General features: G+C 47.3%; 2 protein-coding genes across 4 annotated transcripts in view; one reads left to right on the forward strand and one right to left on the reverse strand.

Annotated features, from left to right (window-relative positions):
* zfpm2a (zinc finger protein, FOG family member 2a) overlaps nt 1-14795 on the forward strand; it is a 119682-nt gene extending 104887 nt beyond the window's left edge. For all 3 annotated transcript variants that reach the window (XM_031874475.1, XM_031874473.1, XM_031874474.1), the window contains 3 exons: nt 9895-10101; nt 10770-10997; nt 11382-14795. In XM_031874475.1, coding sequence (XP_031730335.1) covers nt 9895-10101; nt 10770-10997; nt 11382-13921 — 2975 coding nt within the window. In that variant the 3' untranslated portion in view covers nt 13922-14795. The remainder of the gene's footprint in view (nt 1-9894; nt 10102-10769; nt 10998-11381) is intronic.
* Nucleotides 13573-22383, reverse strand: part of LOC116398293 (uncharacterized) — a 27245-nt gene continuing 18434 nt past the window's right edge. The window contains exons 8-11 of the mRNA XM_031874476.1: nt 18513-18651; nt 16222-16304; nt 16001-16097; nt 13573-15866 (exon numbers count right to left, since the gene is read on the reverse strand). Of these exons, the coding sequence (XP_031730336.1) occupies nt 15699-15866; nt 16001-16097; nt 16222-16304; nt 18513-18651 (487 nt within the window). The 3' untranslated portion in view covers nt 13573-15698. The remainder of the gene's footprint in view (nt 15867-16000; nt 16098-16221; nt 16305-18512; nt 18652-22383) is intronic.

Raw genomic sequence — 22383 nt, forward strand, 5'->3', positions numbered from 1 at the left:
CCCCCCCCCCCCCCCCCCCGCAATGACATTTCCACTCCGGTTCCTCCGACTTCCACCGGACGTGTTTGCTCTCCCTCCGCTGCTCGTGTCGCGTTAAGATTTTAAATGGCAAACATAAAATGCGGGAGATAACCTGCGAGCAAAAGAAGCAGAAGAAGAAGAAGAAGAAAAAAAAAAAAGCTTTGGAGAGACTTGACTCCGATACATTATTTTAAAGACCAGATCTGAGAGCTCCGGCGCAGCAGTCGCGAGCGATTATCTGCTGTGATCCCTCCACGATGCACCAAAGTCATTCATCCCCCCCCCCCCTCCCCACACACACACAACCACCAACGCACAGCCCTATGCAAAGGCAGACCCCCTAATCATGTCGACACCGTGTGTCAGTGCTGTGGATGAGCAGGGCCTAGAGATGAGAAAGGCTCTGTAAACACGGGCAGCCCCCTACCCCCCACCCACCCAACGTTCCTCGGAATAAGCAAATGGAAAGATTTAGGGATTTTGCCGGGGCCCAACTTTGTAGCATCGGCTCAGGGTCCTTTTCCGGGGTGCTGCCTATGGGATATTGTTCTTAGCTTATGATGTGCCGCGCGCCCGTTATAAGCTGTGTGTCTTCTGTCAATAGTATTACAACACTCCCCCCCCCCCCCCGACTCCTTTGGATTTAACTCTTTAGCATCCCACACATATTGTCTATATGACCGTTGCTGTTGACCTCTAACATTCCGATAAACCACCAGGATCTTTATGAAGGAACTCTTATTATACGGCTGCAGACATTTCTTTTTTCCCCATTCGACCTCATTGAAGTTCTTTTTTTTTCCCTCCAGCACCGTTCGATTATGAACTATCACGACAGACTAGTAAATCCAGCGCGCATCAACTGTGTGCGTTCCATAAACAGGCCGACCCAATTGGCTGCATCAAATGGGATGTATATTAACGAGAGTCAGGCGCGCCCCCTCTGCCCTGTCAGGATTCCATTATGGAGCCCACTCCCACCCCTTGTTTTGATACAGCGGTAATTTAAAGACCGATCTTAATTGACTTGTTGTTTTTTTTTCTTTCCTGCTTTCTTCCCGCATGTCTGTCGGAGCTTGCGCATGCACCGCAGCGAGAGTCTTGTTTCTTTATTGGGCCACACACAATGTACCGAGTTCAATTTTACCATTCATAATGAATGCAGCCTCGCCATTCAAATGCAGCCATAAGCACACAGCAGATAAGAATTTAATTAAATGTAGATTAAAACCAAACAGGAAAACACACTGGCTGATAATTTTTTATCACGTCCCCTGGTCATATTTTTTTCTCCCTCACCCACCCCTCCCCACCCTCGTACTTTCGACTTGTTCTTCCTTGGGCTACATCTTTTCAGCTTGCCAAAAGTGGCGAAACACCTCACACATCTCACCGTGGCGCCGCGAGATTGTGTAAAATGCAAAGCGGAGGGGCGGTCACACGATTAATCAGAATCCTCGCGTCTGGGGAGGATGGAGGCTGGCGGAGGATTGAGGGAGGGGGAATGAAGGGGGGGGGGGGTTGTACAGGGGTGCAAGGAAGGAATTAGTTGCTTCAATCCCAAATTTGCATCATATTCCAGAGGACAACCCCGGCACTGTAGGCAAGGGGAAAACATATCTCGCTCTCTGCAGGAACAATTAAATATTTTTTTTTTTGCGACAATGCTGAATAAATGTCACCTTCAGTATCAAATTGTCCATGCTTGCTAAACATGGTGTTACCAGCGAGTGCCTGGAAAGCATGCCCGAGCCGGGAGAAACCACTATTTTAGATGTGGACCGCAGCCTCACACTAACGCGCTGTAACACACATTCAGGAGCTGTTCACCTCGGGCGCTAACGGCGTGCTGAACTCCACTAGGGACACCAGGGAGGGAAAACAGACAACTGCAGGGATCTCCCCACTATCGCACCCGGGTGCTCGGTCACATATTAAACACATTGTGTATTTTATATTAAAGGTGTGTACACTGCTAGAACCCCCCCCTCCCTGTGGTGTGTTTTAATTATCATGAAAACGGCAGAAAGGCCTTCTCAAATACCTGAACGCAGCCTTGGTGTTAATACTCACCATTTTTTAATTTTTCTTTCAGAAGAAATACATAAATTTCCCACCATCTGCTGGACTTATCATGTAGCATATTTCACTCGCATCCAGCTCTTTTTTCTAACAGTTTCAGACAGCTGTTCCATTAGAATGACTTGAAAGATATATTCTGCTCTTCAAATGTTGTTGTTTTTTGATTAGTTTTTTTTTTTTTAATCAGAAGTGACGGTCTCATCTCCTGCACGCACACACACAGGTTCTCAGCGGTGTGTGCTGTGCTCGCAGTGGGGAACCGGATGATTGTAAATTGTAATTTGTGACCGTAGTGATGCGAGTGTCGCTGCAGCGGAGAGGTTGGAAACGCGGTGTTTGGTAACATGGTGGTGGGCTTTAGCGCTTGTGCCATCCCGGGGCCACCTCCACAGCGGCTGACACCGCCGCCGCTGCCTGCCTGCCTGCCTGCCTGCCTGGCTGGCTGTGCCCGCGGCCCGCCTGCCCACCGCGCCGGCGCTGCAACTCAGTTCCACTCTATTACCCTCACGCAGGCGATTGGCCTTTTCTGTGGGGAAAAGAGCAATTTCCTGTCGCAGTCTGTTTGATCAAGTGCTAAACCCTTGTGATCAATAGAGAGACAGATGTCGGCTCCAGATGGCCGCGTGGTGATACCTGGGGCAGCGCGGGGGCTTGCCAGGACGACAGAATGGCAATGAGCAAGGGCAGCGGCTGTGCTCCCGACGCACCAGCCACCGGGACACGATGTGACAAACGCAATTAGGCCTTTTAGCTGCCGATTATTTATTTCCCTCGCAAACCGACAGAAAATTTAATTAGCGCATACTTTAAGCAATATGTAGAATTACAGGGGTGCAGAGACAGAGGGCATGCTGGGATGTTGCACCGGTGACTGGTGTCTGTGTGTGCATTGCTGTGAGCACCACATTAGCGCGCCTGCAATGAGCCACAGAGGCACTTTGCGAAAGAGAAATGTGCGTGTTTTTAAGGCGCAAATCAACGAGTGTTCATGAAGGGAAAAAGACACTTCATACATTCTCTTCCTGAGATCAATAATGTTGAATTCAAAATGGATGACAGGTGCATCTCCCTGGCTGTCTGTTCTTCTAGAGAGGGAGAAAATAACTGCCAGCACCAGAAAGCCAAAATAGACCTTTCCAAAAGAGGAGAGACAGTGGAGGAGAGAGGCTCCCATTTTTTTTTTTTAAACAGCAAGCATTTGCATTAGGGCTGGCATCCACCATACAACCACCCCCACCCCACCACCACCACCACACCCACACACACACACACACACACACACATAAAAACGCACACAGACTGGCAAGCCTGGCCCATGTGGCGTGGGGCCGGAGCCATGTTGGAGGAACCACTGAGGCGCGTGGCGATGGCGCGCCGCTCTCCCAGGACAAACCGAGCTCACCGGCGTTGGCCCTCCGCCGTTCACCTGCTCCCGCCGAGGCATGATGGGTAGAGGGGACAGGGGCCACGGGGCCGCAGCTGGAGGAGGGGGGGGGTACAGCGACACAGCGGCGCCCTGTCACGATGGGGTCTTCTGGTCCCATTAGCGGGGCTCGGTCAGGACGGGGCCCTCGACCAGCCTGCCGCCGCAGCGGGGGGCCCGCAGTAAACACATGTCGACCGGCCCCAGCCGGGACACAGGCAGCGCTACCCGCGGAGGGGGACGGCTAATGGAGCGCTCAGTGGGACGAACCTGTCCAAATAAAGAATAAAGCGGTGTGGAGCGGGAAGAGGAGCCAGTCGGAGTCGACTCCACTCTGCCGTGGAACAGGGAGGAGCCGACTGTGTGTGGCAGCTAATGAGAGGGAGCAGCTTTGTGCTGGAGCAATTTGGGGCTGTTATTGTCTCAGAGTGACAGCGCAGAACTCACACGTGTTACCTGCAATAGAGGAAGGGCAAATTATCCTCGATAGCCCTGTATTTTTGACAGAGGGGGTTTTGTTTTTTGGGATAAAATGCCAAAAAGATTTATTTATTTTTGAGCATCTTAAAATAGTTTCTTTAAAAATCTGATTCAAACGGGTGATGCTTGGAGTTGTACATTTTCCTCCATTAAATATGAACACATTTGTATAAATTGAAAACATTGCATTGCACTCTAATATAGCTGCTAATTCACATCTCGAGTTTTTTTTTCTTTCACTCCCTCTCTCTCTCTCAAAATGATTACACCACCATTACCAGGCAAACATCCTCCTGCCAGTGTCGTTCTCACTGTGTCGAACAAGCGTCTCCAGAGACTAGACGGAGACTAAGGTCTTTTTAATTTCAAAGTGAAACGTTTTTAATTTTTCTTTTTTTTCTTTTTTTAAACCCAGCAAAACATTCGCTGAATCACCGCAGTACTCTGTGTCTTCAAACAGTTCATGAATGTGCGCTGAATGACATTGTTCGGCGCCGCGCTGCTTTTAATGTCTTTGTTGCCCGTGAATGTATACCGGAGAGGGGAGCGGCGTGCGCGCAGGCTCCCCTGGGAGGACTTCTTTTTTTTTTTTTTTTTTTTTTTTAATTTGTGGATTTTGACCCGCGTGCCATTCGCTCGAGGCCATCCATGAGCTCTCGGTTGCCGACTATATCTGCAAACGAAAACCACAAAAAAAACACTTGATGCTAAAAATGAGTGTGGACGCTGCAGTGCAGAAGGAGGGATCAATCTGGGTGTTTTTTCTTCTTCTTTTTGTGTGTGTGTGTGTGTGGGGGGGGGGGGTCAGGCAAGACAAGGCGAGTCAGGGCTCTGTAAACACATATTTACTGAAATATGTATTTAATCCTCTGGGATTTTTTTTCTGCTGCAATTTAAAAATTTTAGAAATTTAAAATATGTAAAAAGATAATAATGATACTAAATAATAATAATGATACTAAAAATGATTTGCAAATATAAAAAAAATAACTTTCTGGTATGCTTGATCACTGCCATTACAGTAATGAATCTATAACAGACAATATTATTAAACATAAATATAGAAAAAGAAATCATAGATTTTATTCCCACATTCAAGCTTACTCGACGCAAAGATTAAGTCCGCATGAAGTCAGAAGAATGCCTTTATTATCCCAATACATTGCTCATGAGAGAGGAAGCTGTGTAGCTCCTATCTGCTAGGACGCACAGGCAGTCTGGCGCCTACACGCTGCTCTGCCGTGTCTGAGGCGTCTCTGCATCATCACAGCAACAAAAACACGCATCCACCGCGCTGCGGGTTGAGCAAGAGAAGAGCGCCTCCTGGTGGCCGGGACACCACAGGGGAGGAAGGAGGAAGGAAGGAGGGAGGGAAGAGAGATGGAAAGGGGGTGAGGGGGGGGGAGTCAATCTGTGTCAGTGCCTTGGTGAAATAATAGTAGAGTCAGCTAATTCTAGTTTAGTGTACCGTCAATAATAGTAAGCTTGTTTGACCCCGTGAATGATGTTCCCCGCTCGGGTCTAACTCAGCGTTTCCCCTCTCTCCCTCTCTCTCTCTCTCTCTCTCTGCTGGTTTATGGCGGATCGTGACGGTGAGCTTGACAGCCATGAGTCACCCTAATGTGTGTGTGAAACGGTCCAAATATTTACCTGCGTTCACGAGGAGGCCTTGTTTAGCGCTCACCTGTGTGCTGTCAGTCAGGGCGCAGGATCTATATTGTTCATCCGCGGTTTGCGGAACAAACAATGTTTCCGAGGGAAGTTGACCGGGAAGTGATAAAGCTCAGTTAACAAATAAAAAAAATGAAATAAATAATGCAATGGTTAACAACGGCGCCGACGCAGCTACTTGATATGCGCAGGTGCGATGGAAGCTTGTTCCCGTTTGACCGCGAGGAGTTTGGGGAGCTGATGAGAAGACAAGAGGAGTAGAGAGGTCTTTAATTACACCCCTCTCTGTGGCTTCAGGCGCCACTAGCCTCGCTTCGCAATTAAGACCAGCAGTTAGCGCGAGGGGGCCAACAGACGGAGACGACAACTTAAAGGAGCAGAATAAGAAGGAAAAAAAGAAACCCGCACCGAGCTTGACAAAGAGAAATTAGATGTAGATTTGAAACTTTTGCTCTTTTAAAAATTCATAAAGTGGCACTTCTTCTCTCCTGTTTCTCTAAGTGCCCCGTGGTGCTTTGAGGCACGTGACCCCTGGGTGCCAATGGGCCCCAGAAGCCCCATTGAGCCCCTCCCTGTGATATGTGGCTGCGTGCAGTGGGGACCGTATACTCGGGCGCCGTTATGGCCTCTGCATGGGTAATGTGTTTGGACAGATGGGAGAGGCAAGTGCTGATGTGCTTAACTACGCATTTTACAGCTCAACTATTAAAGAGTTGTGCTGTTTACACACCAACATTTTTGAATACCTGTCTTCAGGCCAGTTTAATTATCCGGGCCCCTTCTGTTATATATTTATTTGTATAATTTTTTTGCCTGCTTTGTTGTCTCTCCGCTTTTTGCGCGAGGCGTGAGAGATTTGTTTGGGGGTTTCATTAAGATATGGTGGTCGGCAGCACGGTTTGCAGGGAGCCAAAAAATAAAATAAAAATTATTCCTGCCCAAGTATCTCATGCTCTATTCTCCTTGCCCCCCCCCCCCATACATACACAGATACTGTACACATCCGTTTTCTTATAAAGTCATTTAAAGTGAGGAAATTAAAAAATGCCCTGTGATGCCTGCACTTTGAAATCTCTCGGGGCTTTAGGCGAAAGGGAGGCGACACGCGGCCCCCCGAGTCCCTGCGATTCATCCTGAGACATTTGATTAGTTTATAAGTGCTTATAGAAGGGAAAAAAGGGGGTCTGCATTATAATTTTTTGTTTCATGAATTCCCTCATATGTTCATCTTCAACTGCGTGTTCAAATGAAGCGTTAATCAAAGGGGAGGAGAGGAGGAGAGGGCATTTAGCCAGCAGAGCCGCAGTCTCAGGGCCTCGGTGAGCTGGTGGATATGCTATTGAGAGACTGCAGGAAGCAGTGGTTTTTTAATTATCTGGACTACGTACAGGATGCCGTTTTTTGATTGTTTTAATGAGGCAGCTGGCCTATTGTCTCCCTTTAATTCCTCCATTGTTTTTAGAATATGTCATAGTTCTTTATTCTTTTATCAGGTGCTCTGCAGGAGGATTCAGACAATAGCCGTCGTTCCAACTGCATTGGCCACTGCACAAAGGCAGCTCACTGCAGACAGTTAGCAGGCAAACAAGTGCAAATCGCAAGCTCCACTTTTCCCCCCCGGCCTTTCCCCCAGTTTCGCCACACAACGGGGTTTTTTTCCCGGTCCTTTCGCTCCAACTCTTGACCTCATCCCGGCTCAACTCTTCCACCGCCATTGTCGTCGGTGGCTCACCTGCGTTCCTGTGATTTAAATCACCTGTCTTGAAGAAGGGCTGGCAGAGCGAAACAGCTATGACCAATCTTTCTGTTGAGCTCCTTCATGGAATATATACATTTTATTTTGTCTGTTGCCCACCGGTTCTCTATGCCTTGCATCTTCTTATGTGCATGATGCAGGCACTGCAGGTACTTTGATTGCAGTTGATAGTGTGCAAACGTGCAGATGTTACAGCTGCACAATCACACATTTGGTGTAAGGTGTAGTTTCAAACCATAATCCTGCAGCCGGAGCACATGTATCTCAGGAGCTCGTCTTGGTTGAGTGACTGTAACAAGTGCTGCCTCAGTGTTTTTGTGTGGCTCGGTAAAACTGGGACACGCAGTCCTAAAAACTCACTTCCAGCATTCCTCGCACACAACAGATGGATCCGCAGCACTCTTGGCTGAAGGGATGCAATCGGAGCGCATATTCCACCGGAGAAAAACGCAGTAAAAACATTTAAATCGGCTTCATTTGGGCTGAGGGGGAAGAGTACAGCATCTTTGATTTGGATTGATCCACAAAAAACAGTGATTTGTATCGGAGCGTCAGCGGGGCCTAGTTCATCATTCTCTTTGTAAGCTGAGCGCGTGTGAACTAAGAGATCCATTCGGAGGCGAGAAACTTTTTGTGGCTGCGACTGCGATATGTTCCCCGCCATTGTCGCTGGCAGTTTGTATCTACCTTGATGGTAACTTGGGCAGACAGTGGAGGGGAGTTTTGTTATTTTAATTAGGAGATAAAAATTCAAAGGGCCTCTCCAGGCAGTGTGTGGTATGACAGAATCAAAACGATGAAGTGGAGCGGCCTGAAGTGTGCGTCTCGTCACAGTAGATTGGCCGACTGATAGGCGCTGCTCTTTAAAGCAGCGCTGACATGCACACGCTGGCACACACACACACACACACACACACACAGGAAGCAAGCCTGCACACAAATGGGACTTTGAAAGATAGCATATTTTAATACTATTTCACTCCTTTGACACGTTTGTGCTGGTCTAATTTCCAGCACTTCACCGGCAGATAGGAAGGGGCTAGGGAGGTTTTAATCAAAACAGCGATGTGAAATATGTAATATTCAATTTGGAATTAAAATAATGGGGCAAATCCACGACGAGAACCTATGATTTACACATAAAGCATGTCGTAATGATGTGAAGTCCTGGTGGCTGATTGTTGTCATGCAGAGCTGCACTGGAGAACCTTCTCTGCATCTGCAAGATGGTTTTAAACATGAGTAATCAGTGTTCCATGTATGTGTGTGTGTGTGTGTGTGTGGCGGGGCTCTTCTAGCCCCCCCCCCCCCCCCTGCCTTCACACCTCTCTCCTCAGGACTCTCTTTATTCCACATCAGCCGGGGCTCAAAATCACATGTCCCCTCTCAGCCTGACACTCCGTCGCCATGTTTGCACATCTTTGAGAGCCAACAGCGGCACTTTAATTAATTGTCCGGCTTTCCTCAGAAACAATGTCCTAATTCTGCCATTTAGCAGGAGCGTATCATGGTTTGTTGTTATCTCCCCGGCCAGATTTCTGTAAATAGTCACATTAAAAACTTTAATCTCTTCAATGGAAAATGAAGTGCAGCTGAAAAGCCTGTCATGTGCCGAGATAAATATTATCTAAGCTAAAACCTTCACTCTCTCTTCCCTCCCCGCTCCTTTCTCCCCCCACCCCCCCCCCCCCCCCCCATCCCCCCCATCCCCCTATCCCCCCCATCCCCCTTTCTCTGACTTAATGAATATGTTCAGAAGATTTCAGAGGAATGCTTAATCCCAAAACACAACAATCTAATAATGTGAAGGACCTGTCTCAGTGTTCTAGCTGACAACAGCAACTGTAGGCTAGAGTTTACCCGGCTGAGGTTTGCCTCGCTGCTGGAAAAGACGTTTGAGTGACAGTAAAAAGACAGAAATGACCTTTTAAAGGGTTTGTCCACCCAATTTTGGCAAAAACAGATTTTCTCATTCACCTCTGCCTGTGTAGTTTCGGCTTGATTTGAACAGGTCTCAGATATCAGTCTATGAGATTTCCGCCGACACGCCAAATCAGTGGAGGTGAATGGGGTTTCATGCGCAGTGCCCATAGCCTTGACATTTAGGTGTCTTTCCAGAAACAGTTTCTCTGTCTTCAGACCTTTTCTTGGAGCTACATCAAACACAGCCCTCATGAGTATCCAGAGCAACGGGTGGGCACTGATTTTGGAAAGACGCGTTGCTGTGGAAACGTTCGAATGCCATTTTTTCCAACACCATTTCACTGTTATGCAACATTAAAAACGCTGAGTTGTAGAGATGTTGTGCACGCCACCCAAGGCGAGCACAAGTATGAGTACGCCCTGACATTCAAGTCCAGCACGACTCGTGTGTACGTGCAGCAAAAGCTTCTTGTTTTGCTGTTTTTCTTCCCTCGCAGCAAGCATTTAATCGTCTCCTCCATCTCTCTGCTTTGTCCAGGTGGCCAACTGTGGTGCACCACCACCAAGAACATGATGGAGGGCGAGGAGCTGGTGGCGTTCGCCGTGGACTTTGACTCGCGTCTGCAGGCGGTGAACCACATGTCTCTGAGCGAGGGCATGTACCCAGCCAGGCTGCTGGACAGCATCCAGCTCCTGCCGCAGCAGGCCGCCATGGCGTCCATCCTGCCCACCGCCATCGTCAACAGTAAGTGTCCGTGCGCCGAAACAGGAGCGCGGGGAGCTGGAACGAGACGGGCCTTTGTTTAGACGCGCGTGCATGCTCTTGTTCTATCTCCCCTTCCGTCTCTCTCTCTCTCTCTCTCTCACACACACACACACACACGAGTCCGCTGCCTGCACTCAGTCACCTGCTTAACAAGGAGCGTCGTCTCCGCCGGGCGTAGATTAACCCAGATGAGTCTCTGCACTGGAGATAAGAGCCATCGACCTTCAAGTTTTGGGTTCACATAAACACACAGAGGCTCGCACGAACGTGTTAATTGCAAAATACACGCCTCATGCAAATAGTGTGTTTGTTTACTTAGCGAGGGCTATCTGGGTTCAGCTCGACAGGGAGGCTTCTGTAAGCAGATGGTCCAGTGTTCTTGTTTGCCCTTGAGAAAGGGCACCAACCGAGTGGTAGCAACGCAGCGATACGCAGCAGCTGAGGATTTGGTGGGAAAAGCCTTTTAACACGGGCTTTGAGAGTCAGAGCTGTACAAGTGGAGAAGGAGGAGGAGTATATGCGTGGGTGCGTGCATGCATGCGTGCATGCATGCGTGCAAGCTCTTTATCTTTGTGCATGAATGTGAAAGTGCCGGATATATCCTGATATCGTGTCCCCTTTGTCCCCTTTTTTCCGTGTCCCTCCAGAGGACATCTTCCCTTGCAAGGCATGTGGAATCTGGTTTCGGAGCGAGAGGAACCTGCAGGCCCATCTGATGTACTACTGCAGCGGGCGGCTGAGGGAGCCAGAGACGGTGGTGGATGAAAACGACAACGGTCCCCATCAGACGGCCAGCATGTGCCCCCTCCCGCAGTGCAACAAGAGCTTCTCCGGAGCCAGGGCCCTGGAAATGCACCTGAGCACCTCACACAGTGGTGAGTGACAGCGTCATGCATGAAAGAGTTTGTGCAAAAAGCTTATAAACCCATCCGATTGAAAACTTTGTTTGTTTTTTTATATATTACTGTTCTTGATGATGGCTACTTTCAATTCATTGTTAAAAGAAAGGGTGTTTTAGAAACAAGACACAAGGACAGAGTTTTACACAGGTTTGGAAAAATGTCATTTCTTTTCAAAAAATATACATATCCTCCTGTCAGCTACCACGGCTGACAGTTTATCCTTGAGCGAAAAAAATATCTAGTGGAGGGGAATAAGCTTGGCATAATGCATGAGCGTTTGATGGTTTCTACAGTTAACTCTAAAGGAGAAGTGGGAGGCGAGATTCTGAGCATTTCTCCCTTTTATCTCCTTCACAGGTGTCAAAATGGAAGAGAGCCTCCCTCCTGGCACCAGCTTGAAATGCACAATCTGTAACTACACGGCAGATTCTCTTATTACATTCCAGCATCACATCATGTCTCACCTGTCACAGGCGGCCTTCAGATGCAATCACTGCCGTATCAGCTTCCAGAGCCACAGGGAACTCTTACAGCATCAGGACTTACATGGGCACGGCAGCAAACTTCACAGGGAAGGCGACGGCACCGAGCATTCCCCCAGGGGGCCCGAGGAAAGCCTCCAGCAGCAGCAGCAGCAGGCCCGCGCTGAGCTGGCCAACAGGAAGGATGCTCTGCTGGGAAGTCCCAAAGGGACCCTCAGCAAGGAGACCAGCACAGACGGAGAGGCAGACAAGGCTGAGAAGAAGCCCATGCTGTCTGTTCAGAAGGGAGAGGCCCACCCAGGCAGCAAAGCCAGTTTTTCTTACACTAGGATCAAGTCTGAGCCCTCCAGCCCCCGGCTGGCCTCCTCCCCTGTGCAGCATAACATGCCTACATTTCCCATGGGCCCCTTCTTGTCTCAGTTTGCTTTCTCCCAAGACATTTCAGTAGTCCCGCAGGCTTCTGAGATTCTGGCTAAAATGTCAGAGCTCGTTCACCGGAGGCTGCGCCACGGAGGGAACAGCTACCCCCCTGTCATCTACAGTCCTCTTATGCCCAAAGGGGCCACCTGTTTCGAATGCAATATCACCTTCAGCAACCTGGACAACTATTTGGTCCACAAAAAGCACTACTGTAACAGCCGCTGGCAACACATGGCAAAGTCCCCAGACTTCTCCGCCCTCTCGGATAAGGTTCCCGAGGCGGTGAGCCCCAACAGCGGCCACAGTTCTGTTAGCATGTTGACCAGCTGCCACCCTATAGAGGCCGACAACCACATCATGCAGTCTTCCTGTCTGAACTCCAGTGTGTTGGACATGATCAACGCCGGGGCCAAAGAGCCTGAAAAGGATCTAGCCGGACAGGTGAAGAAGGCCACTACCCCGACTGGGGCTGAGGAGAGGCTGAACGGCAAGCAGTTGGAGGGGAAAAGCCCCAGTACGGGTTTGGTGGAAAGTGACAATGACCCGAACAAGACAGTCTGCGAGGCCTGCAATATCACCTTCAGCCGTCACGAGACCTTCATGGTCCACAAGCAGTACTACTGCGCCACGCGTCATGACCCGCCCATGAAACGCATGTCCAACAACAAGGTACCCTCCATGCAGAGAACCATAAGGGCCCGCAAGCGCAGGAAGATGTATGAGATGTGTCTCCCAGACCAGGACCACCAGAGGAACCCTATGGGTCAGCCAGGTTTCCTCGGAATTCCTCCTATGAACCCTTGTACTTCCCAGGAAGCTGTAGAGAGCCTAGCAGACCGCTTCCACCCGCGCTGTGACATCTTCCCCGGTATGGTACCCAAACACCTGGAGGCCTCCTTGACTGTCACTAAAGCTATTCTGGCTCCCAAATGCAATACAGTGGAGCAGCAGGAGCTGGACGCCCCCATTGATCTCAGCAAAAAGTGTTCGCCCGTCTCCGACAAGACATGTAGCTCCCCTAAAAGACTGTTGGACTATCACGAATGTGCCGTGTGCAAGATAAGTTTTAACAAGGTGGAGAACTACCTGGCGCACAAACAGAACTTTTGCCCTGCAACAGCCGCCGCCGCCGCTGCCGCCGCCGCTCAGCAACAACAGCAGCAGCAACCACACAATGAGACTGGCAGCCTGGAGCCGACCATGTTCCCAGATGTGAAGAGCGAAGGCAATAACAACCCCGATGACGTCTACGATAAGAGCCCGGGAAAATGTGAGAAGAATGGCAACGGGAAGGGGATGGTGCAGAACGGAGGCTTGTTCCCCCCTCACCTGGGGACCGTGCTGGGACTCAAGCCTTTTGCTGAGCCCCAGCTCATCCCATCAAAAGACGAGAGCAAGAATATGTTTCTGCCCCACTGCCTTTATCCCGGAGCAATAAAGAAGGCGAAAGGTCCCGAGCAACTATCGCCGTATTTTGGGATAAAGCCAACCGATTATGTGACTGGGGGACCAGTGATGCAGGGAGAGGCAAGCGAGCAGGAGCAGAGCGGGGGAGGAGGCGCAGGAGGAGAGACAGGAGCGACCAGGGAGCAGGCCCAGCAGCCTGCTGTTAATGGCTGCCCCCACCCTGGCAAGGAGCCCCTTCCCCTACTCCCCAAAAACCGGGGCATGGTCATCGTCAACGGGGGGCACAAGCCCGAGGAGCGTTCGGGCACAGCTCCACCGCAGCAGGAGAATCAGCCCCAGCCAGACGGCCAACCTTCCAATCCGTCACCTACGTGGGCCGGCGAGAACCAGGCCGACTCCAACGAGAACATGTCGCCTTCCTCCAAGTCTCCGAGCGAGCAGGCGGCGCCCACAGCCAACAAAGGCGTGAACGGCTCTGGAAGTGGCAAGTACTGCCGCCTCTGTGATATCCAGTTCAACAACCTGTCAAACTTTATTACCCATAAGAAGTTTTACTGTTCATCACATGCTGCAGAGCATGTAAAATAAGAAGACGACGCGCTCTTCTTCTCCCTCCCACACCTTTACCCCCCCACCCGACTGTTCCCCCCTTTTCCCCTCCTTTGTTTTGGTACACTGTTGTGTCTGGAATAGTGCATCCTGCAGTGCTAAACGCTGCTTGTGGACAATCAAGAGAAGCTTCTTCTTTCATCGTTTTAAGACTTTAAAATGCAAAACCATTGGTTTGAAAAAAAAAAGAGAAGAAAAATGAATCAAGAATAATATTGGTGCCACTTTCACATTAATTTATTTTACAATCAGTATTAATAGGAGTAGTGATCTTAATTTAAATTCAAAATGAAATTTATATCAGAGTTGTTTGTAATGTTATTGTATAGTCATTCTTGTGTAGCACACATATTGTTTACACTGTAGTGTAGGCTCAATGAAACAGATAGACAATACAAAAATGAGATGCATTGTAGACACAAAAATAGCTACTGAGGCACTTGTGTATTCTTATTTGCTGTACCAGTTTCTGTATATGCCCAAAATGTCACTTGCAGATTGCTACTAATGACTTGTTTGCCTTAAAGAAATCACCATTTGGGGGTGATAACCAGGCACAACGCTGCATCTCACATTTTGGCATATACACATGGCTTTGCATACATATGTGGCTGTTTGTCCCCGTCTCTTTTCTTCAACTCAGATGTGGATGTTTTCATGAGGATGGCAGCATTCTTGTATAGTACTTGTATTTCTGTTTGATGATACACTTTGGTCTCCCTTTTTGAAATTTTGCTCTCAATGCAATACTTTGTAAATGAGGGAACATTACTGAAAAGCAGTATTATGAAATGGGGGAGTGTGCATATAATTATTTGTAACCCCCGAAGGGAAGAAAAAAAAAAAAAAAAAAGAAGTTGTACAAGAATTACGTTTATTGCTGATGAACAAGATGGGTGGGAGGTCAGTGGGTATGCTGATGTAAAATGATCATTCCAATGTCCTGATTATGGGAGAAAATGTTTCTTAAAACGTTGTTGCTATGCATGTATATGGATGGAATTAAATTCCAGATCTGTTGGAAATTTTTATTTTGATGTGGTGTCATAATTAAAACTTAAATCCTCAGGATAAACCAACGCTGTCTGCTCTTTCTTTCATCACGTCCCCGTTTGCCACACAAGTGAGTTCAGAGCAGTTAAAAACAGACGCAGACGTACATAAAGACAGATTTACAAAAATGCAGCTTTGCAGGTCAGACTCATCTGTTCGCTGATTAAAAGACCAAAGATGGAGGTCTACAACTGTTTGTGATGTAATTATATGCAAGTAACAAATGACTGCAGCTGACGAGACAGAGAGAGACAGACAGAGAGAGAAACTCAATGTATGTTTCCCTGTGGCTATAAAAAGGCAGAATATTAAGACTAAACCGAATGAGATAAAATGAGCAGTGGCGTGTGTGGCCTTTACATTGATAAGGAGTAATGTATTAATTTTTGTCTCTGGCCAATCAGGTAAAGAGACTGAAATAACAACTTGAAAGATAAGATTTCCCGACTCTAAGACAGCAAACATGTCATCGCACTGAATCACCCTCCAGTTATTTTCAAATTAAAAGCTTCCAGTGAGCAAAAAGTTTAAAAAAATGGACTTTTTGATGAACCTCACCAGACATGTACACAATCTCTACAGATCGCTGCAGGGGACAAAAAAGAAAAAAAGAGAGAGAGCTTGAATATTTTATTGAATATTTAAAACATATTCAATGATTACCCTGTCCATGCCTGCACTATTGTTGCATATTGGCCATGGGTCACTCGCTCTGCTGTTTGGCTTGTCGTCGGTTGACGAGCTTCCTCAGGTGCTGGCTGATGGCAGATGGCTTCTTGTAGATCATTCGCCGGTCTGCTCCTTTTATGTGAACGTGATTGGCTGACGGGTAGGACTCCTCCAGAAACTTCTTTTGAAGCTCAGCGACCATCTGGTGCAGGAAAAAGATCATTTATTCTGGATTTATTTGTGTTACACCAAGCCTGACTTTAGTATTGTCCTGTCACTGTACAAGAGTTAACAACGCATCGTGGAGCTGTGCAGCGACACGGTAAACTCTCTCACCTGGTTTAGATGTTCTGGTATTTCCTGGTCAAAGGAATCGCCAGTGATCACGCTCACTGACGTCCTGCTGGAGAGGGGCTTAAACTGTGTGATGTCCCTTTAAAAAGAACAACAACAACAACTGAAATATTATAATGTTTCCAATTCCAATGTTCATCTTGACTTCCACATTAAACTTGCAAACTCATTTGAAAAAACAGGCACAAAAATGGTTACCATACCTTACTTGAGATGCACTTTCATTCAGAAAGTAATGCTCATCCACGGCACTGCTCTGGTGGGCCGGGTTACTCAGGAGGTATTTCTATAAGACGCAGAGAGACAGAGAAAAGAAATCAGTCACAACACAACGGAAAAGCAAAAAGGAAGGGAGCCGAGTGACACTAAAGAACAAATACAGAGAGTAACTCCGTGGATAATAATCTGAGCAATCCCAGAGATTTGTTGGGTAAGTCTATTGGCAGACATGTTAATGGAGCTACTCCACAGTCGCAGCATGTCACCCTTTTTTTTTTTTTTTTTGACTAACCACACGGCTCCGATCCCATATCGCCACACGCTGACAATTTTTGGGGCCATTTTATGCACGTCCAAAAAAACAAAGCATAGCTCCGCTTCGCAGTTGGTTCATTTGTTTTTGCTCGTCTACAATCACCCCAGATCACTGCAACGCAATCCAAAATTGGGACAGACTTGGTTGTGTGTATGTGTTGTGAGCAAGATCTTTACAAAGCCGCGCTTCATTTAGACCCCCCCCCCCTATCGTTTATCATAACTGCACTTACAGTATGATTATACTTTGATTGAATCCCCGAGTCAGAGCTGCTCTAGTGACTTCCAATGCCAAGGCGAGGCAGAATACTCTAACTTCTTAAACTTCTTAGTTCCATCCGTTTGCAAGATGTGAAAATCAAGTCCGTGTCCGGCTCAGACCAGAATACTGATACGACATTGAAAATCTCAGTCTTGGTACTCGGATTCTCCGGCTCAGGGTTAGAGAGAGTTCACCACGCGCTACCAGGCAGAAGACGAGACTCCTCAAACTGAGCAGAATTTGCATCCATCTTCCGCGTGCGATGAGACCGAGATAGCTTTGGTGCCGCTAACATAGCGGCAAACAGGTCTGCTCCGGTTCAATTAAGCGCTGGTTACAGAACATGCCCTTGAGAAATGGACTGCATGCTCTATTGAGTCCGGCGAGCTTGTGACTGTCTGTGTGTGTGTGTGTGTGTGTGTGTGTGTGTGTGTGTGTGTGTGTGTGTGTGTGTGTGTGTGTGTGTGTGTGTGTGTGCGTGTGTGCGCGTGCATGTTATAACCTTCACTAGCCTGTCTGCAAAACCTCTCTCTGTCCTTGGAGAATCCCAGCACAATGATGTCCTTATCTCTCTGGCAACGACTGTAATACTTGAAAAGCTGAAATGGGTCCCTCATCACTGCTGCCATCACATCGTGGGTGGCTGGCTGCAGAGAATGCGTCTCAACCAACTGTGAACAGCTGCAGCTCAAATGTGATGCTGGACGGATGTTAGAGATGTCACCGAGTGTCCGAACAAATTCAATTTATAAAAAAAAATAAAAGGAAGAATTTGAAGTGGGACGGTGTTGTTTAAATGCTGCTAAATTAACCTGCAAGAATCTCTCTATCTCCATGGCCCTAATGCTCCAAAACATGGTTTCCCTGCTATAATAAGGTGTCACCCCCTACAGAGCATTATCCCATGTTACCAAAGATATTGGTTGTTGTTCATCCATTAATCCTCCTCTGCCTGAGACGTCTTCCATGGCAAGTGAAACAGAAATGACTACAGGACTTCATGTCAGCACTGTGAGTGTGTTTTGAAAAACAGATTCACAGCAGATCAGAGTGCGGACAGGTGAGAAATAAAATAAAAAAAGGAGAGAAACTGCATCTGCAACACACGGCATAATGCGTCGCTTATATTATGAGCCTGTTTCCTCTCCGCCTGTCAGAGGGCTGAGTTTACAGTATAGCAGGCGTCAGACGATAACAGTGCAAACTGCGGCGTCACGTCAGCTCCGGGAACGGGTTCAATTCTCATTTATTGTTAAAAAAGTGACGCCTGGCGACCGTGTGCCAAACAATTCACAGGCCCCGGACGACACTGAGACACAGACGCCTCTGCAGTCATCACCCACTCGCATCTCTCTGCTGAGGATTGTTCTCGCACTAGCACCATCCTGTGGCCGCAAGGGGGGGAAGATGGGAGGCGTTGCTTCTAAAGGCCTGAAACATATCACTTTCTTTTCCTCTATGTTCCTAAATTAGCTTAGCGAAAGCGTTGTCTCCAGACTATAGAGACGTCAACATTGACGGTATTTTGAAACACTTTTAAGCCTTGATGAATCATTCCTAAATCACCTCTTAATCGCCACTGAGCTGCTGTGCCACAACAATTACAACAAAAAAAGATTTCTGCCGCTTTTGCCTTTTAATTTCTTAAACAATCTACGTCACAGCTTTTAGGGTATACATCGTGTGTGTTAGCCTGACCTGACGCTGGATGACCTCCTCCGAAACGTTTTCCCCTTTAACAGTCGGTTCGATCACCCCGAGGATGATCAGCATGCGGCTCAGCCCCGTAGCTGCTGAAAACTGCCTGGCTTGGAGTGAGGGCAACAGCTTACCATACCTGAACACACACACACACACACACACACACACACACACACACACACACACAAAACTTTAGGAGGAGGCAAACCAACAGTTTAACTTCACTGGGGTTTTAAAAAGCTGCATTTATTGATTTTCAGCCACTTTGTGGGCAACAGAAGAAGCTAAAAACACACCGACATGTGTTGGCGTTATAAAGCTGCTCAAGCTTCCCGCCCTTTGATTGGCTCGTGTGGAACAAGAACGCCCACTTTTTCTTCACAGCTGGTTCTGGCTGTTAGTTATTAGTGTACATTGTACAACATTTGTTTGCAGTATTCAAAGCACCCCCACCCTTAAAATACTGACTATGTAGCTTAAAAAAAATAAAAGAGAAACAATTTGACAGAGGTCAAAGTTCTACTAAACGTTTCGCCAGCAGCGTCATTACATTATTAGAGTAAGATGAAGTAAGTAAGATGATCATGAACGTGACTTAGCCCGTTCACATGGCAGTGCTATCTGTTGTGGAGAGCTGCTCTGACAGACAGCAGACCAGTGGATTCTCGGCTAAAGGAAAATATCCATGCGTTTCTCATTACTGGAAAACTGTTTTCCAGGTTTACCAGGACATGTGGGAACCCTGCTAACGTGTTAGCAGATCATTTCCTATTTGCACATCTAGAAGAGGAGTAACCATGAATACGTAAGTATTCGTTTGGAGTCCTCTTTCGGCCCACCAACCCTTTAGCTTGCTGAATGCTGCACCAGCCGGTAGCTAGCTATGTGTGTTTGTGGCACAGTAACGTAAAGTCTATCAAAGCTTTCTTACTAGAAACAACCACCTGCTGCTGTGGGAGGAAAGGTGAAGAGAGATCTTGGGCCGTGAATCCTAAGCAATGTGTTAAAAGATGATAAAAAGGAGTCATTTGATCAATAAGTCTATCGTAGCCTTTAACGTACTTGGATCTTCAAGTTAGTCTTAGTTTGACAGTTCTGAATGGCTCTATTGCAACAACAAAGGGTGATTGTATTTTACTGTGACCTAAGCATACAAGTCATACCATTCCTCCAGTGTTTTTTCTTTTTTCAACCCCCAAAATCTCAAACTTTCTCTTGGAAAACATTTGCCTGGGGAATGAGAAATACTCTTTTTTTTCTTTTTTTTTTCTTGGCAGATGAGAGAAGAAGAGCTGTGGGATTTTGTAACTCAGGAGGCCCAATCGGTCTCGGCTCACTGGTGCTCTGAATTGGCTGGTCTCAGCCTGTGGAGCCCAATCAATAGTGCCGTGCGCCTGCTGCCGCCGCCACCACCATTGCCGCGCTGCGCAGCCTGCCCCTACACGCAGCCAACACACTGTAGATCAGCCCCCCCACCGCTCCCCCAGCACCGGCAAACACTCGTCCCTGTCTTAGTCTTACTCCCGGTCCGGGCCAGGCTTATAGCACTGTGTCCCATCGGGTTCTCTCTGTTGTATTTAATTCTACAGTCACTTTTAATACCTGATAAACTATCAAACGCACCTGCTGCAGCAATGCAACTGATGCTAATTCATTTGATTATTTTACCAGTTTAAATTAACCAGGTTATGAAATGTCCTTTAATGCCACCGTGAGGTCGTCATTTGGGGTTTTTAGTGAAACAGTGAAATGGACAGTTATTGGATGGATCGCTAACTTGAGCTTGATTTCCTCTCTTGCCTGTTTTTAATAGTGGACACCAGGGAGTAATGTACGATGGATGTTGGGTGGTAACCATTGGACTACCGGAGCACCTTAACTTTGCAAATTATCATTTATCAAAACCGACGTATTCCTCGTTCGATTGACTATTCAGTATAGAACTAGACCTCGAGTCGCAACGCTATCTTTTGTCACAGCACAAGCCAGCAGTGCGGTACACTTCATTTTACAACGGGCAGGCCTCAGCGCCGCTCCACTGCCCTCGCACCGATCATATCGAACCTCCATCATAAACGTTGCACCTCTCAGTTGTAAAATAACCCATTTCACCTGTTGTTGATACGACGCGCTGCCACCTAAAGAACTGTAGCTGCTCCGGCAAAGCATGTCGGCCCTGATGGGTCAGATAAAGCAGATGTTCAGCGGCTACAAATGGCTGTGTAGAGAGAACACATAGCTGCCGTATTCAGTCCCCACAGGGCCAACGTTACATCCATGCAGGAGGACGTGAAGAAACAAGTCGTCTATTCCAATCCTCAGCCTTCGGTAGGCAGAGGAAAACTTTTCAAATCAGACCTCCGGAGAGTGACATTTTGACATTTTCATCTTCCTTGCAACAGTTTTCCCCCCTGAAGTCATTCTGGCACCACAATTTAGAACCGACTATCCAACCTGCCTCTTAAGGGACTCCTCAGTCTCTGCACATGTTCCACCTGTCACCCTGTTCCTGCCCCTTGATTCCTAAAATAAAGAGGATATGAAAAAAAGAAAAAACTATTTCCCTATCAGCCCCCCCACACCCCCCCTCTAGTTCGAATCTGGTCAAATCATTCCCGGCTCTGGCATTGAACATTATTTCAAGGATTCTCCAGCCACCTGTCCTATTCCCTCCTCTTTTTTTTCCATTTTTAATTCTGCCCCGGAGTGAGGATTATGCGAAGCAAGGCATGCGTGTCAAAGGGAAATTTAGTGGGTAAAGACAGCCAAGATTGGCGGGATGAATTAAACAGATAACGGGAGGAGACGAAGTGGGGGAACCATGTAGAGCAAAACGCCTCACCGATGTTGGTCATTTCAGAGGGGCGCTTTTTTTCCCCCTCCCCTCTCCCTCCCCACAGGAGCGAGAAGGCAATATCTAAATTAATAAAGTGATGAAATGAGTTTGTGCCGTGGACTTTCTGCTGTTTGACTTTCCCATCTGGATTAGTGCAGGCTGAATGGACGCTCTGTTACTTTTGTTACAACTGCGCAATTCACTGTCGGAATTTGGCCCTGCAGTGATAAGGCTCCCCTCCCTCCTCCTCATTACCATCTCATTCCATATGCAGGGCCTCTGTTACCTGAGAGCCTGCTCACACACAAAACACCAACTATTACACGAGCTCCTGCCGACTATTACAATGAGCGGAGAACCTTTAAACACAGACTATTACACGAGGCTCAACTAACTATTACGCCGAAGGAACACTTTAAAAGAAAAAAGAAGAAAAAAAGACCAAGACTTCCAGAGGCTGTTACAAGAGGAGGACACGTGGACGTGAGGCCTCGAACTCTCACGCAGGCAAAGAGCAGAGCGGCAATTCCATATTTAATACCAAATTTGACGTGGAGCACAACACAAGGCCGTCATGCAATCCATGATTTAACAGCACAGTATGGTTTGAAGAGGAGCTAGCAGGTGAACAGGGTATAACATTGAACCATGAAACTCCCACAGTTCATTACTAACATTGAGACAGTTGTTTTTTGTCATTATGTGTTTAACTATGCAAATGCAGCATTATCTTATCAAATATGTGATAAGTTGAATACATTTCCAGAACAGAAACCTAAACTATGGATAAAGCCAGGTTCAGAAGTCTTGTTTCATTTTGTTAACATATTATATATTATATATAAAAGGACATGTTGGATATCTCTTTGTATCAATCCATAAATCAGAAAATACTGTCAACAGCCAGAAAACAAATAATAATAATAGAATAAAATGTCCTATAAATAAGACTATGAATGATATATGAACAAACCTTTAGAGAAAGCACACACACACACACACACACACACACACACACACACAGAGATACAT

Source organism: Anarrhichthys ocellatus, unplaced genomic scaffold (genome assembly GCF_004355925.1).
Source record: "Anarrhichthys ocellatus isolate YVR2014 unplaced genomic scaffold, GSC_Weel_1.0 scaffold81, whole genome shotgun sequence".
NCBI classification, from domain to species: domain Eukaryota; kingdom Metazoa; phylum Chordata; class Actinopteri; order Perciformes; family Anarhichadidae; genus Anarrhichthys; species Anarrhichthys ocellatus.